The following is a 15,734-nucleotide window of genomic DNA, read 5'->3' as shown; positions in this document are numbered from 1 at the left end:
CGCTTCTGCTGCTCTGAGGCTCCCTGGAGACTGGGTTTTGTAGTTTTGGATGAATGAATAAAGGTTATAGCTAATCTATGCAATATCATCTCAACACCAACCTTGCAGAGACTTTGTGAATCAGTTAATGGTGATCCAGTCTTCATTAAGATGCTTGGTGCAATAGAACCCCCACTTTAAGGTGGCTTCCAGGTGTGGTGGCTAGAAAAAGCTATGCTACCAAGTTGCTGGCTTATGTAGTAGCTTGGAGTCATTGTGGGAGTACAGGTCCTCTACCCACAATTCCTTTGTCTTCAGGGATCTGAAATCACTACCTGTTTCTTGAATCACCTGGGGGTGAGGGGGCAAACATTTTCTTCCTAAATGGCATGATAAGGAGAAAACGTTGACAGTTTCCAGTATGCTACACAGTTAATTTCCCCAAAGAGGGTGATTTGGCCCTAAGATTGGAGCTGAGGTCTCAGAATTAGAACTGGTTAAGAATTTTTTGATGGAATGTTTTTCCCTAGGAAAATGCTGTTTTATGAACCTCCCCTGCCCCCGCAAATTAGCAAAAATGTATCAGTTTCTAAGGTTTAGGACAGATTTTCTGGGCAAAATGAGGGAAACCAATATCTCAAAATAGCCAATCGCCTGGCAGTTAGGGCACTCACTTTGCATATGGGTGACTCAGGTTCAAGTCCCTGTTTTGTTTGAAACTACCCTGAATATTGGCTGTTCTGGGGTATAACAGTCAGAAAAAAAATGTAAAAGGTCTTTGGTTCATTCCATTATGGAACAAAAACAAACATCAAAACCTTTAAATTTTTCATGAAACAAAATTCTGGTTTTCTGGCCAGCCATACTTTGAAGTTAAAGCCTAGTTAATTAGCCCATTGTCTCCCCGAGTCTCAAATTTTCTTCTTCTATTTACCTTGCTGATACCCAAGCCTGGGTAGTTTAAACACACATACATAGAGCAGAATGTATTCATGATGCAGTCTCATTTCCATTATTAGTATATTAGTTTCAGCAGTTTCTGAATTATCTAAGAGTATTGGAAATTTTTTGCCATGTTATCAGCTGAGCGATACAGTTTCCAGGTCATTTTTTTTGGGAAAAGAAATGGGTTTTCATATTCACATGAAGGTGGGAAGATGGCTAAACATGACCATAGTTTTCTGTGGTGAGGTATACACTCAGGAAAAGTGAGGCCAGGCCTTACACTTACTCATAAGGTCGGAGGCATATTTCAGTACTCATGGACCACCAACACTGCATATTTTGACTAAATCACACAACATGTCTGAATGGGTCCAAGAGAATATTAGCCTGAATAAAGGCTTCTCATGGTCACAAAAGCCACTCCATAAACTAAAATCTTAGTATTATAGCTAATGGCTTGATACAGCAGTGATTGCCCAGCAATGTCTGTATTGAATTGTGCTGGACGAAAGCTTTTTCATTTCTTCATCATTCTATACTTCTTTCTCGAACTGATTCCAGAAAGGTCTCACAGCATCGGGGGTGTAACATATATTCCATGGATTCTGCCGGTGTTGTCAAGGCCAGTAAATGCTCCAAAGCTAAAATAACTTACCAAAATATCATCCTAAGTGGGAGGAGGTTCTAGTTGACTGGGGCACTTTATAACAAATGCTTAAGAGGCTTCTGGAACAACAGAAAGACATATATTGGCAAGAACAATATCAGAAAGGCAGATGTTCTCCTTACCTCTATGCATAAAATCCGTTGTCAGTTCAGTTAACATCTTCCATTCATACAAAACCAATGTCACTCAGGAAAGCAGAAGTGGTAATAAGGGCATAGGGCATATGTTGTCATTTATCTAATACCTGCATCTCTACCTTGGGGGGAAAACGTCACAAAATGAATTTGAAACCAAAGCTGACAAGTCTCTTCTTCACACTGGTTAGGCCTCAGCTGAAGTACTGTGTCCAATTTTGGTCACCAATGTATAGAAAGGATGTAGAGAAACTAGAAAGGATCCAGAGGCGAGCGACAAAGATGATCAAAGGGATGGAATGCAAGCCATATGAGCAAAGGCTGAAGGAAGTGGGTATGTTTAGTTTAGAAAAGAGGAGATTAATGGGGGAAATGATAGCGGTCTTCAAATACTTGAAAGGCTGCCATAAAAAAAGATGTAGAAAAATTGTTCTCTTTTGCCACAGAGGGCAGGACAAGAAGCAATGGGTACAAACTAAAACACAGCAGATTTTGATTAAATCTTAGGAAAAACTTCTTAACTATAAGAACAGTAGGACAATGAAACAGACTGCCTAGGGAGTTTGGGGAAGCCCCTTCACTGGATGTTTTAAAAAGGAGGCTGGATAGCCATCTGTCTTGGGTGGTTTAGACACAACAAATCCTGTCTCTTGGTGGGGGTTAGACTAGATGACCCTCGCGGTCCTGTCTAACCCCATGGTTCTATGATTCTATGAATCTGTAATACTGTAGTTATATGAAAATACAAACTGATTTTCAGAAGAGCAGAGCACCCTCAACTCTCAATGACTTCTAATGAAGTTTTAGGTTCTCAGCACTTTTGAAATTCAGGTCCTTGTCTTTTAACCTGTCTTCATATTCCAGAATCAGTAGAGTGCTTGCAACTGAGGAATAATATTTCCACCCTTCCATTATGCTGATATAGATTAATGGAAAAATGTTTGCATGTATGAATTATTGCACAGTTACTAGGACATGATTTTGCATTTTCCATTGTTTCCAATAAAGTTACCACTTATTTACATTGTTACTTTGAAATAATGTACACTATTAAGGGCTGATCCAATTCCCATGGAAATCAGTGCACTGACAAATGGCAACGGTCCCTTTTACTTTAATGGTGCAGGATCAAACCCCATACAATTCCTTTTATCACCACTCTCTATCAACTCCATCTTCTCAGCTTCCAAGTACATTTTATGTACTGATACAGTAAACTATAAGCCCACAAGTGAGGTCAGGTAAATAAGATGCCCAGGGTCTTCTAGCCATTTGCCACTCCCAAACTTGCACAGACATGCTCCCACACTAAGTGCTCTGAGTGAGGTCCATTAGATTGCAGAAAACTATACCAAGAAAAATGATGGATGAATCATTTACAACATGAAGAGAAAAAATAGTCACATATAGTTTGATTCTTGGTTAGTGACCTAGTCATTTCAGGACACAAATACTTGACTGTAACATGCAATACCACTGATTCATTTATGTAACATACTAGACTTAAACTGGATTGCAGAGAATAGGAAGAGAGTCTATAGTGAAATGCAAAGCTTGTTTTCTTTCTTTTTGTCAATTATATAAATGTAAGTAAGTGTGAACAAGGATAAGCGCTTTCAGCACTCTTCAGAGATAGCAGGTATAGAAAAATATATTCAGCATAGTTCAGGGTCATCCAAGCCCATACAGTCTCAGGGCTTGTCTATATGTGCAGTTAGTGCATGCCAAGCTGGAGTGTAAATCTATCCCACACTAGCCTGTCATGCACTGTCTATGCCGACCCTACTGCCAAGCACTAAAAGTTCCTTAGTGTGCTTTGATCTACTCTAATTTCAAAGCGGGGTAGATCAAAGCACTCTATCGTTCTCAAGGGTCCACACAGACAGTTAGTGCATGTCATGCTAGTGCAAGATAGATTTACACTCCCGACGTGCTCCATACAAATTGATAATATAGTCTAGCTCGGAGCCTTTATGGCCTTGGATGAATTTGTGGCCTCTGTGACACTTTAGTCGCATAAAACAGGGTAAGTGGGGAGTGGTGGTCTACAGATGGGGTGTCCATGCAGAGGGTAGAGTTCTAATCATGAAGACGAAGAGGAGACCATTGAGGCTTAGCTGGGGGAGGTTTATTTGGACCCAGTGGCCCAACCCACAATGCATATAGGTATTGAGGGGTCTAGCTGCTGTCTCTCATCATGGTCTGGAAGCTAGAAAAATGGAAGTGGTTCATGGCATGCCCATGAATGAAGGAATGCAGATTTCATGCTCCATCCCCACTTAATGTTTCCTGCACAAAGTCTGATCTACTCAGACTTTTCAATATCAGGAATGCGATGGGGAAGAGATGGATTTCTTCCTCTCCGATTTAAAAGGCAGTACTCTACCTTTGCAATATAATGTAAAAGGCTGGGAAATGAAATATTTTTCTTTCAAATTAGATGCCTATACCAGAGCGGAGGTTGTGTATGAATGGACAAGGGAACCAGCGAGGTCTGTGGTTGTGGCTGAAGATGGCTCTCGGTTGAACCAATACGATCTTCTGGGGCAAACTGTGGACTCTGGAATTGTTCAGTCCAGTACAGGTGTGTAATCAAGCATTGTCTTGTTGGGGGTGAGAAAAGTTTATATTGATAAGATGCTTTAACCGGCCAGAACAGAACTTAGAAAGCAAAAGATACAAATTGTAATGCAAAGTGATTGTAAATAGGAGGACATTGACATCTAAAATGGCAGTGTATTCTGGTACAATAAATATCTTCACACTTGAACTGATGGTTAAAATGTTTTACCAATAGGAAGTCTACAATAGTGACAAATAGCATCTAACTAGAAGAAATATAGTAATGTAAATCAAAAAGGAAGTATACATCTCATTCTTATCATCTCACCGTGATAGTTTCCTGCTATGAATGCGGGGGGGAGGGAGAATTACAAGTTGTTATGAGAAAGGACAATATCTTGCGAATACATCTTTTTTCAGTATAAATCACTCTATATGGAGCTTATATGCCACATAAAGCGTACTATGCTATAGTGCCATATAAGAGCAGAAAGCAAATCTGTTTGTTGTTTTAAAAACATCATGAGAACTGAAGCGCAGTTGTGGTTAGCATTAACAAGAGGTCAATAATTACAGTAAAGTAGGCTTAAAATGGACTCTTAATATTAATAACAGAAAGACTAAATTTGAAATATAAGCACTCTACTAGGGTGTTGAAATCTCATAGTTCATCTCCCAAACAGATATTTTGGGTGCAAAAATTTTGTTTTACAAGCCTAAATGCAGACTGGAAAGTCCAAATGTGGGATGTAGAAGTCCTATTAAAAGGCACCAACTTTTATTTGTTCACCCATGAAATCTATGATAGAAGAAGAATAGTCTTTTTCTTAAGGAACCTGATCCTGAGTCAGAAAATCTGGATTCAAGTCCCAGCTCTGCCATAGATGTTATTGTATGGCTTTAGGGAAGTCATTAAATATTTTTCTGTGCTTCAGTTCTAAATTTATTATTGTATCTTCAAAGCTCTGAGATCCCCTAATTGAAGTTACTACGGATAAGTGCAAAGTAATTTTATTTTTGGTGCTACTCACAGATGATTACATCTGATCTGTTAATTTCCAGTGCAAAACTATTTGCTGTCAGGTATAAACAAACAGCACTCACTCACCATCACAGTATCATATGGCTATGATTTCTGGGCAGGATGAAAAATGTTGCTCTTCCACTGCTCAGCATTCATTTCAAATGGATTTAATTAATTTATTTTGGCTACTTCTTAAAAGCAGTATTAAGCTGAAAGTTAGGTATCAAGAAGCTATAACACTGTTGACCGGATTGAATGGTCAATGGACCATAAAGAATCACTCAGTTAGGAGAAGTAGCCACATTACATTGAAAGTGACAGAACCAGTGGCTCAATTACAGTAGTACATTTACACCTGAATAAATAGAGAGCTTTTTTAAATGTTATTCACAAAAAGAGTCCACTGAGAGTGAGCCCTCTAATACAGCCTTCCCCTGACTACTCAGCTTAGGGAATTTACAAACAGACCTAGTGAGTCAACTACATTTCAGAACAAAAAAGGATCTGCTAGGGTACTTGCAGGTCCACTCTAGAAAACTAAAGAGAGAATTTAAAATTCATATCACTGCTCAAGAATGATTTTGTCAGTTCCATCAGGAATGATACAGCTTAAGCAGAATAAATAAGGAGTTCAAGTGTGCAATAATATCAAAACAAATTAAGAGAGCTGTTTAAAATGTATTAATAACGATTATTTGTTATGTAGTGCCAAAGGTGTACATGGTGCTTCACAGGCAAATAAAAAGACAAAGGACAAAATCCTAGCCTAATTGAAATCAGTGGTAGCTTTGCCATTTACTTGGGTGGGGCCAGAATGTCACCCAAGGTGCCTGTGCTAAAGGCCAATAAAAGTGATAAACAATAAGGATCACATCCTAAGCTCCTTACTCTAGCCAGTGTTGCCCTGACTTGTAGAACTGACCTCAAACAGGGGATCTGTGGGAGGAAAATTCTGTGAGACTTCCCCATGGTGTTTCATCTGAATTTCTCTACCTAGTAGATAGGTAAGAAGGAAAATTAGATTGCCCACTCCCTCCCCCAAAGGACAAAGCAGAGGGTTCTGCCTCATTCCCATGGATCTTGGGAATGACCAGAGACCAGGGATATTTCTGAGGAAGTCCTGTGCGTCAAGGCTTGCTTTTGGATGTCATGCCCCCCTCGAGTTCCCAGACACTGCGGATTCCAACGGGGTCATGATTCTCGGCAATACTCCACATGTAGCTCTTCCTGTGATAACCCACAAAAGGGGTTTCCATAGTACAGAATGACCTCTACAGCATAAATGCCCTTTAGGACTTAATGGATGAATGATGCTTGCCCTTCCTAGTCCCCATTTTTGTCTCTGGATCACCTCCTCCCCACATGTGTTTCTGTGGTCCCTGTGGAGGGCTTTCTGCAGGGTACCAAAAAGGGAGGGATGGAGCCATAGAGGAATCTAACCTCTCCTCATTCTACAGAGACGGGCCAGATCTGAGTGCAGACGTAATAGAGAATGACTCAGGACTCACATTTTACTGAGCAAAACTCTCATTGAAGGGAATAGGATTTTATCTGAGTAGAAAATTATTAAAGATCTCTGGCTTTGAGCCTGTAGGCTCTGAGAGTGATTACAGTGTCATTCCGACAATATCAGAAAAGAACAAAGCCCCTTTGCAAGAGACCAGAGTTGTGACATAAGGAAGGTTAAAAAAAAATTCAAGAAGTACTGAGACAGAGATACTAAGGCTTCTTCTACAGGGAGAATTGCTCAAGTTACACTATCAAGGGCCAGAACTGGGGGAGCTGCATCTGTGCAAATCCTTCGTATAGAAGGGCAAAACCAATTTAAACCATGATTTGTTCCAGTACAGCTCAACAGGCTTTTTCTGCCTATGCTAAGTGTTTGTTGCTGTGCATCTCCACTGGCTGAAATCTCTGGTGCAGAAAAGCCTAACTGAATCAGTTTTACCCCTTACAAACTATTTTGACCAAAATCACTTTTTCCTCTGACCAATGGAAGGTAAGAAGGTACATAAAGAGTCAGAAACTTGGAAAGAGACTTAAACCATGTAGTTAATACTAGATATAGTACATGATAATTCAATACGAAGGAAATAGGTAACTTAAGAAAGACAGATAATAAATCTTTAAACAACTGAAGACAGACCTAAGAAATGTAATCCTACCACCATCATCATTCTTGGAGCACTCTCACAGGTAAACTGAATTATATTTTAGAGATATTCCATATGTTTTTCCCTACTTCCTCCTACACAAGCATAGGTGGCTAAACATATACCTGAACTTTGTACAATGGATACCTTCTGAAACAAAGACCTGTTACTGTACAGATGCAGGAACACTACAAAAGACTAAAAACAACAGCTATTAAATCCTAAAAATAATCTAGTTAAATAATCATCTTTGCACCAAACTTGTACATACGACAGAATCCTCTATCATTAATACCTGCTAAAGGAATACAGTTGTGGAAGAAACAGATCTATCATTCACAAAGTCACTGTTTCACAAAGATCTGTAAGTGGAACCTTTTCTCCATGGCACTTGCCCTAAGCAAAATACTACTGCAGCTCAAACATGGTTAATAATCAAATATTGTTTTTGCTTTCTACTCCACTCAGTTATGGGAACACCACCATTTCCCTGAAATATAAACTTGGGAGTTACTGCAGTAATTGTTCTTCTCAGTTATGGAAAGCCCAGCAAAATCCCTCTGCATATTCCCTGACTTCCGAAAGGTCCCAGTATCAGGGTGTAAAATAAGTTTAATAAGAAGTATACAAATTCTAAAGTTGTCTGAGATTAATGCTATATTAACACAGGCAAAAGGCTGAAGTCTCTTGGTGATACCTCCTGTATATAATCTCCATTTGCAGTTTCCAGAACCACTATTAAACAAAAGAAGAGCTTGGTTGCCTAGGAGTTTTTGAGATCTTTTGAAGAAGCCACCAAAGACTTGCAGAATTTTTTGATGTGTGCTCATGAGGTTTGGGTTTGCCAAAAATTCCACGTATAAACAGATGGCTGCCTTCTACATGTATCCCTTCTAGTTTCCGAGGTTTATTGGGAGTTGGGGCACTACAAACATTCTCCAAGGTATAGGATTTTTAGTTGGACCAATCCACCTGATTCTCTCTCTTCTGCCACTCTCATAGTCACTACTTTGTGCCCTCATTTTCAAATCTAGAGCAGGGTGGTAGTTACTTCCATATTGTTTACAGAAAGGGGTTTGCAGATGCCACCCCTAGTATGACTAAAATATCCTTTCAGTGTTCTGACTATTGTATGGTGGCAAGGAAAGAATCTGACCTAAGCATATACTACTACATTGATTAGCAAATGTTATGTATAAATAACTATTATTGCTGCTATTAGTATGTTTAATGAAAGAGGAGTCACTGAAACCTTTTCCATTTTTGATATGCATGTGAAACTATTGTCACTCCCCAATAATCATTGCATTTCTTTTTGATGTAGCAAGTCTTTAAAATGTCCTTTATTTTCTGTAAGATTTGGTGGAAAAAAACCCAAAACAGATGCTTAAAGGACACGTAAAAATCTCCATTTAGATGGAAATTATTTTGGCACCTTGGAAATATTGTTTTGCAGTGAAAATCAGCAGTATATATGCTCAGTAACAGTTATATTCTTATTTCTTTATGCTCCATGCATTTGCTGAGAGGACTCTTTTCTAAATGAGATTTTTATTTCTAATTAGTTATACTGTATAAATATTACAGAAGGCCAGAAACTGGAAGAGTTCTACCTACAACTATAAAAAAATATAAAAGTATGGCTAATAATTTGTCTCTAACTCAAACCACCTGTTCCTTGGTATTACAGCACACACCTAGCTTTATATTCTATTTTGGAACCCAGGGATCATTTAAAAAAGTAAACACAGAAAATAGGGTAATAACACTGAAATAGCTGTTATTGACTAGCTGTCATGTTCCCCAGTAGAGCTATGTTGATTTATCTCAGCTAAATATCTGAACTTTGATTGCTAGAGATAAACCTCATAAATAAAGTTTGGGCTTGGATCTGGATCAAACCTTTCCTTGGACTTGGATTTAGGGTTTTGTCTTGGCCCATTTTTGAAAAAGGAGCCAGCAGCAAAATTCTGAACAAGTCATGAATACTCAGAGTCTGGAGGTATTCAGATGTGGTGGTCTGGTTCAAGCACAACTCTACTTAAGACTGTTTTAACCCTCATGTAATAAGTAAAATGAAAAACAAAAGGCCCATTTATAAAATAGATATTATTTATCAAAAGGATTGCCAAGGTTCCAAAGCAGAGTTTTAAAAACACGTTAAAAATTAAAGAAAACAATATGAATAGGACATAGTGCACCATATGAACTGATAGTCTATCGGACGATTTTTAAATCAATGGGATTTAAGTGCATGCTTGGATTAAAGCATGTGTTTAAATGCTTTTTCAGCATCAGGGGCTAAAACTGGTCAAATATATTTTTGATAACTTATGAACAGTCTTTTTCCTATAAAAATTTTGTCCTAAAGAGAAGCATATGGCTGAGTTATAAACTTCTGAAAACATAAAATTATAGGGGAATGACTGACAATGTCAGTGGACAGTAGTTGTAGTGGAGACCCTATACATTTCAATGAAATAAAGCCTGCAACATACAAGAAGCTAGATGTACAGAGAATAGCAAATGAGCAGCACACTTCCCACCGTTAAATCAACCTCTCTCAACGGGCTGCTGTCTTTTAATAATTAACTACAGTCCATTGATAGTTTAGATGCATTCAGAGTTAATGAAAAGGATTTTATCTTGTAACTTAATAGCAGGCATTACTGTCAGTCTGTGTGGTCATCTGCAATATGTCACTTACAGTGTTACCTTTGGCTAGCTCAAAGCAGCTACAGTATTTACCAAGCCGACATTAATCCCAGTCTTTTTAATTTCCTTTATGCTTGGAATCTTGTTCTCATTTTTCACAGGTCAAAAAATACTTTGATAATTTAAGCAGCCAAATAAAGCTTTGGAGTACTATGATGTGTTAACTCTCTGTCCTTCTTAGCTTGTACTCCACAAGCAATGAATTAAATGCTTACATACCATTTTGATTATTCTGTATCTGATTACATTAAAATAGCTTCCCCCTGTCATATTTTAGATTAATTCTTCTTTACTGGCTTTACTAGCTATACTAGGCACCCTTCAAAAAAAGGACACAGACAAAAAAGAAGATAAGTGGATGATAAAAAAGGAGAGTGAGGTCACACCAGTCATCTTACTTAGTTTTTACTTGAGTATAATGCTCCTGCCAGTCCTATTTTGGAGATGACTTTCTCTTCATATATCCTTTCCTCTACTGCTCAGCTCATAATTGATTCTCTTTTTTCCCCCTCTGCCATTGTCTTTTAATGTATATTCAAACATCTTAGGAGTATTGTCACATCTTATTTATAAGCTTCCCTCAGGGTTATATGTTGGGCAAGAATGTTCGCATGAATGTTCTTCTAGAATCTGAATTAGACAAAAAGGGCATTTGACATGCTTGGTGCATAAGCAGTCAATGTCTAGACACAGTTTTTCAATCCAATTTAGGATTTTCCTTTGCCAGTGCTGTTGCCAGTTGTTTATATTTTAAAAGAGAATCACAGTAATTTCATGCGTCATCTCTTATTTAGGCAGAGGGTTTCATTCAGTTTCAAAGCCACATGTATCTTTTCTAAGCTAATATCTATTGTATTGCAAGTCAGTCTATACTGAACATAAAGTCACATCAATAGGTTTTCAAATCTTTTGGAACTATTGCTTTTCAAAATATTGCATTTTCAATAATGTCTGTAAATAACAGAATGAAATTGAGGTATTTTTGGCTGTATTCGGGCACCTGAGATTTATAAAACCCATTGTATGGTGACAAATTCCACAGGAATGCTGTTTCTCTATGTTTCTGCAATATCCAAAAAAGCTAGTTATGGACAGAATTCTGTCATAATTCATCCATCAGCCATTTATTTTAAGGGAGATTATTATTATTGAAAGGTACTAAATTAATAGAATTAGAATGTTAGCTTTCTATCTTCAGAACAGATAGAGCACAGGTAATGGCAATGCAAACATAAATAAACTGACTAATCCTCGTGTCCTAAGCCTGATCTGGATGAACCATGTCTAACCATCAGTCGCCAGGTTTCATTTAATCTTTGGACATTGTGTACAAGGGTATTGGTTATAATAGTTTTCTGATTTATGATGACTAAGGTCCCCATTTCACAAAGGACAATGAATCAGTTAACATTAAGTTTTATTCACTTATTCGCTGGGCTGAATTTGAGATGAAAGGCCCCTGCACCATCAATTCGTTATTACAAAATTTCTTCAGACCTAAACCAAACTTGTCTCAAATAAATTTTTTAATAACAGAGGACAGAAATGATGAAGAAATTGTTACTCATGCAAAAACTTGGGACACAGATTCTAATCTGTGCATATGGGAAAGGGTCTCACTGTCTTTTATTTTTATTGGTTTCTAGGGGAGTATGTTGTTATGACTACCCACTTCCATTTGAAGAGAAAGATTGGTTACTTTGTCATTCAGACTTATCTACCATGCATCATGACAGTGATTCTGTCCCAGGTGTCCTTCTGGCTTAACAGAGAATCTGTTCCAGCAAGAACAGTATTTGGTAAGTGAAACTTAAAAATTCAAACCAAAACAATAACAACAACAAAAACTTGCCATGGTCATATGCTACTTATAGAAAAGCACCCAAGTGACACTGGAGAACTGGATAAGAAATATGCTTTTCTTTGAAGATATTGCAATAGATGATTTTTTAAAAGGTCCAAACTATTTAATTTATTAAAAAGAATATATAGTAAAATGCTATATATCAAAAACAAAAATTAAAAATAATGACATCATGCTAATCTGGATTCAGATCTGAACACCCTGGCCTATCTTGATTTATATAAAAAATGAAAAGGAATATTCAAAGGGTTTAGCTTATATGCATCTTAATATTACTAAATGAAATGTATACATCTAGGGTATGGCTACACTGGCGATTTGCAGCGCTGGAAAGCCTCCACCAGCGCTGCAATTAGTAAGTGGCCACACCTGCAGGGCACTTCCAGCGCTGCAACTCCCTGGCTGCAGCGCTGGCCGTACACCTCACTCGGCATGGGGAATAAGGATTCCAGCGCTGGTGCTGCAGCGCTGGTCATCAAGTGTGGTCACACACCAGCGCTGTGATTGGCCTCCAGGGTATAAGGTGTATCCCAGAATGCTTTTATAAATTACTCTCTTTGTTTTGTTATGCAGCCTCTCTTTGTTTTGTTGTGAACGAGCTCCGATGGAGCTCCGAACAAACAGAGCTCCTGTTTGCTATGATCATCTGTACCTGGCTGTAAACAATCAAATGAGAGGCAGGCAGGGAGAGTGAATGAAACAGAACGGAGGAGCTCCGTTGAACTGCTTATCTAAAAAAACAAACACTGATCACAGCAAACAGGAGCTATCTGTACCTGGCTGTGAACGATCAAATGAGAGGCAGGGGAAACAGCGTTGGATGCAGGGTTCGCAAACATTTTGTGATTTTTCCAATCTCTCTCTTCCCCGCTCCCTGTCACAGTACACCGCGGGGAGTCCGTGTTGGAGGCAGGCTGTTTGCAATTAAGAGTTAAGACTAAGGGGTCAGAAACATGTTCTGATTTTTCAATGCAGGAAGCTAAACACACAGTGTTGGCTCCAAAAATCCCCTCTCTCTTTCCCCCCGCTCCCTGTCACACTAGACCCCACTCCACCCCCCTCTTTTGAAAAGCACGTTGTGGCCACTTGAACGCTGGGATAGCTGCCCATAATACATCACTCCCAACAGCGCTGTAAATACTGCAAATGTGGCCACACACCAGCGCTGGTAGCTGTGAGTGTGGCCACACACCAGCGCTGGCCCTGCACAGCTGGATGACCAGCGCTGCAAACTACCAGCGCTGCAAACCGTAAGTGTAGCCATACAGCTAGGAACAAAGACTGTAGGCCATACTTAAATGATGGGGACTCTACCCTGGAAAGCTGTAATTCTGAACAAGATTTGGAGGTCATGGTGGATAATCAGCTGAAAATGGGTGTGATGTTGTGGCTCAAAGAGCTAATGTGATCCTGGAATGCATAAACAGGAGAATCTTGAGTAGGAGTAAAGAGGTTATTCTACTTCAGAATTTAACAGTGGTGCAACCACTGCTTTAATACTGTGTTCAGTTCTGGTGCTCACAATTCAAGAAGGATGTTGATAAATTGGAGAAAGTTCAAAGAAGAGCCATGATGCCTTATAGATGTAATCAAGTCACTGCTTCACACCTTCTGTTTGTTAAGCTATATAGATTGAGCTTCTTGAGTCTATCAGTATAAGTAGCTACATGAGGAACATATTTTTAATAAAGGGCTCTTCAGTGTATCAGGGAAAAAGTATAACACATTCCAATGGCTGGAAGTTGAAGCTAGACAAATTCAGACTGGAAATAAGGTACAAATATTTAACATGTAGGGTAATTAACTATTGAAACAATTTACCAAGGGCTATGGTGGAGTCTCCATCACTGACAATTTTTAAACCGTTTTTCTAGCAGAAGTGCTCCAGGAATTATTTTGGGGGAAGTTCTATGGCCTGTGTTGTGCAGAAGCTCATACTAGATTATCATAATGGTCCCTTCTAGCCATATCATCTATGAATTATGTAATGTGTAGACAAAGTTTAGATGTTAGCTGTCACACTAGGAGAAAGCGTGCATTGACTGTTTCTCATAAAGCAAAATGGCTAATACAGTTTTTGGCTTGGATTTTCAAAGGGAATTTAGTCAAAGGGAGTTGTTCACCAGACGTTCTTGCCCCAGTTGAAACTCCCAGCTTTAATAACTCTGTGGGTTGATCTCATCTGCAAGCTCGTCAAATACTGTTGTGGCGCAATGCTGCTATGGAAATCAGTGACAAAATTCCTATTGTCTTCTGTCTGAGTAGGATTCAGGCAGGGATGAATGCAAGGGACTCTAAGATGATATAGTTCACACCTGCTTCTGAATTCCTGGAGTTTTTGCTATTACATTCTAATACACATTTTTTAATTAGAAAGAAACTGCTAGAACATTCTCTAGGGCTTTTGTTTAACCTATTTCACATTCAAAATCAAGATAGACAGATGGACAAGATGGGTAAGGTAATATCTTTTATTGGAGCAACTTTTGTTCATGCAAGAAACAAGCATTTGAGCTCCATGGAGCTCTTCTTCAGGTCTTCTCCAATATTGCAAACAAATAGATAGATAGATCTAACAACAAGCATTTGATTAAAGAAAAAGGGAGGTGAGATTTCTCCAATATGCTCCAGCTCCTTTTGTGCTGCTCAAGCTATAATTGGCCAGTTGAGAATGCCTCTGGCAGGAGTGAAAGGTCATAAATACAGCAGACCTTGTTTCTGCCCCAACAGCTCCCCTTCAGCACAGTGCAAGAGCATGACAAAGGGGCTCCAAAGGACATGTGGAGGTTAGTCGCAGGAGGAACTCTGCCTTTTAATGTTGGCAAAGGAAAGCTGGAGATCTATAACCAAATTCAGAGGTCAGTCTAAGGGCCTGATCCTGAGAAGCGCCTGCTGGATTATACCTATTTTCACCTACCTCTCAAAATATCCCCTTTGCTTTTCCTGCTCCAGCCCACTTTCCCAATGCCTCTTCAGGTGAATCACACCAGCTTAGACATCCTTAGATTCAGAGAGACAAATGCTCACATGGGGTGTAAGCTCCATGTTAGTAAGTAGATATGAATGTAGAGAAGTCCCTAAACAAAGTATAGGAGTATAGGAGAGTCTAATTGAGTCTAATTTATATAAAAGGGGACCCACAAACTTCTGTGAAGTGCAACAGATTCAAATCCTTTACACTCACTTCTGAAATTGGTATCAAAAGTCTAATCTTGACAATTGTCACAGAGTAGATTGGGTCCCTTAAAAAGAGATACATTCAAAGATTGTTATGTATGTATTTAAAAAAAAGAAATGGAACCTCATTTGCTTCCATTTTGCTTTCTTTCTTTTTTTTTTTTTATTGTTGGCAATACCAGATTGTTAGTTCATGATGCTGTAGTTATGGTTGGCCATAAATGGGGTACCAAATTACCCCATGTATCAAAATAATAACATACAATACCCTATGTTATTCAGGCTGATGCTTTTAAAGCCTTACGACAGCCCTTCAAGAATGTAAACATTTTAAAAGTTTCCCGTTCAGAATACAATTATTTTGCTGACTATTTGTGTGTTTTTACATATGTTTGAACCAAGTCTAGAATTCTGTTGCTATTTTTTATTAATCTCCTAACTTCACTGAAGAAAAAAGATGTCTCTGAATACTTCACCTGGGCATATTCATACATGCATCCAGACAGACAAGCAC

The 15,734-nt window shown here is 38.7% G+C and overlaps 1 protein-coding gene across 5 annotated transcripts in view; it reads left to right on the top strand.

Moving 5' to 3' along the window:
- GABRA1 (gamma-aminobutyric acid type A receptor subunit alpha1) overlaps nt 1–15,734 on the top strand; it is a 90,864-nt gene that overhangs the window by 61,602 nt on the left and 13,528 nt on the right. For all 5 annotated transcript variants that reach the window (XM_045027656.1, XM_045027655.1, XM_045027658.1 and 2 more), the window contains 2 exons: nt 4,166–4,309; nt 11,826–11,978. In XM_045027656.1, the coding sequence (XP_044883591.1) occupies nt 4,166–4,309; nt 11,826–11,978 (297 nt within the window). The remainder of the gene's footprint in view (nt 1–4,165; nt 4,310–11,825; nt 11,979–15,734) is intronic.

The sequence above is a fragment of the Mauremys mutica genome, chromosome 8, assembly GCF_020497125.1.
Source record: "Mauremys mutica isolate MM-2020 ecotype Southern chromosome 8, ASM2049712v1, whole genome shotgun sequence".
In the NCBI taxonomy this organism is placed as follows: domain Eukaryota; kingdom Metazoa; phylum Chordata; order Testudines; family Geoemydidae; genus Mauremys; species Mauremys mutica.
The sequence above is the reverse complement of the archived record's forward strand: the minus strand, read 5'-3'. Positions and strand labels throughout refer to the sequence as shown.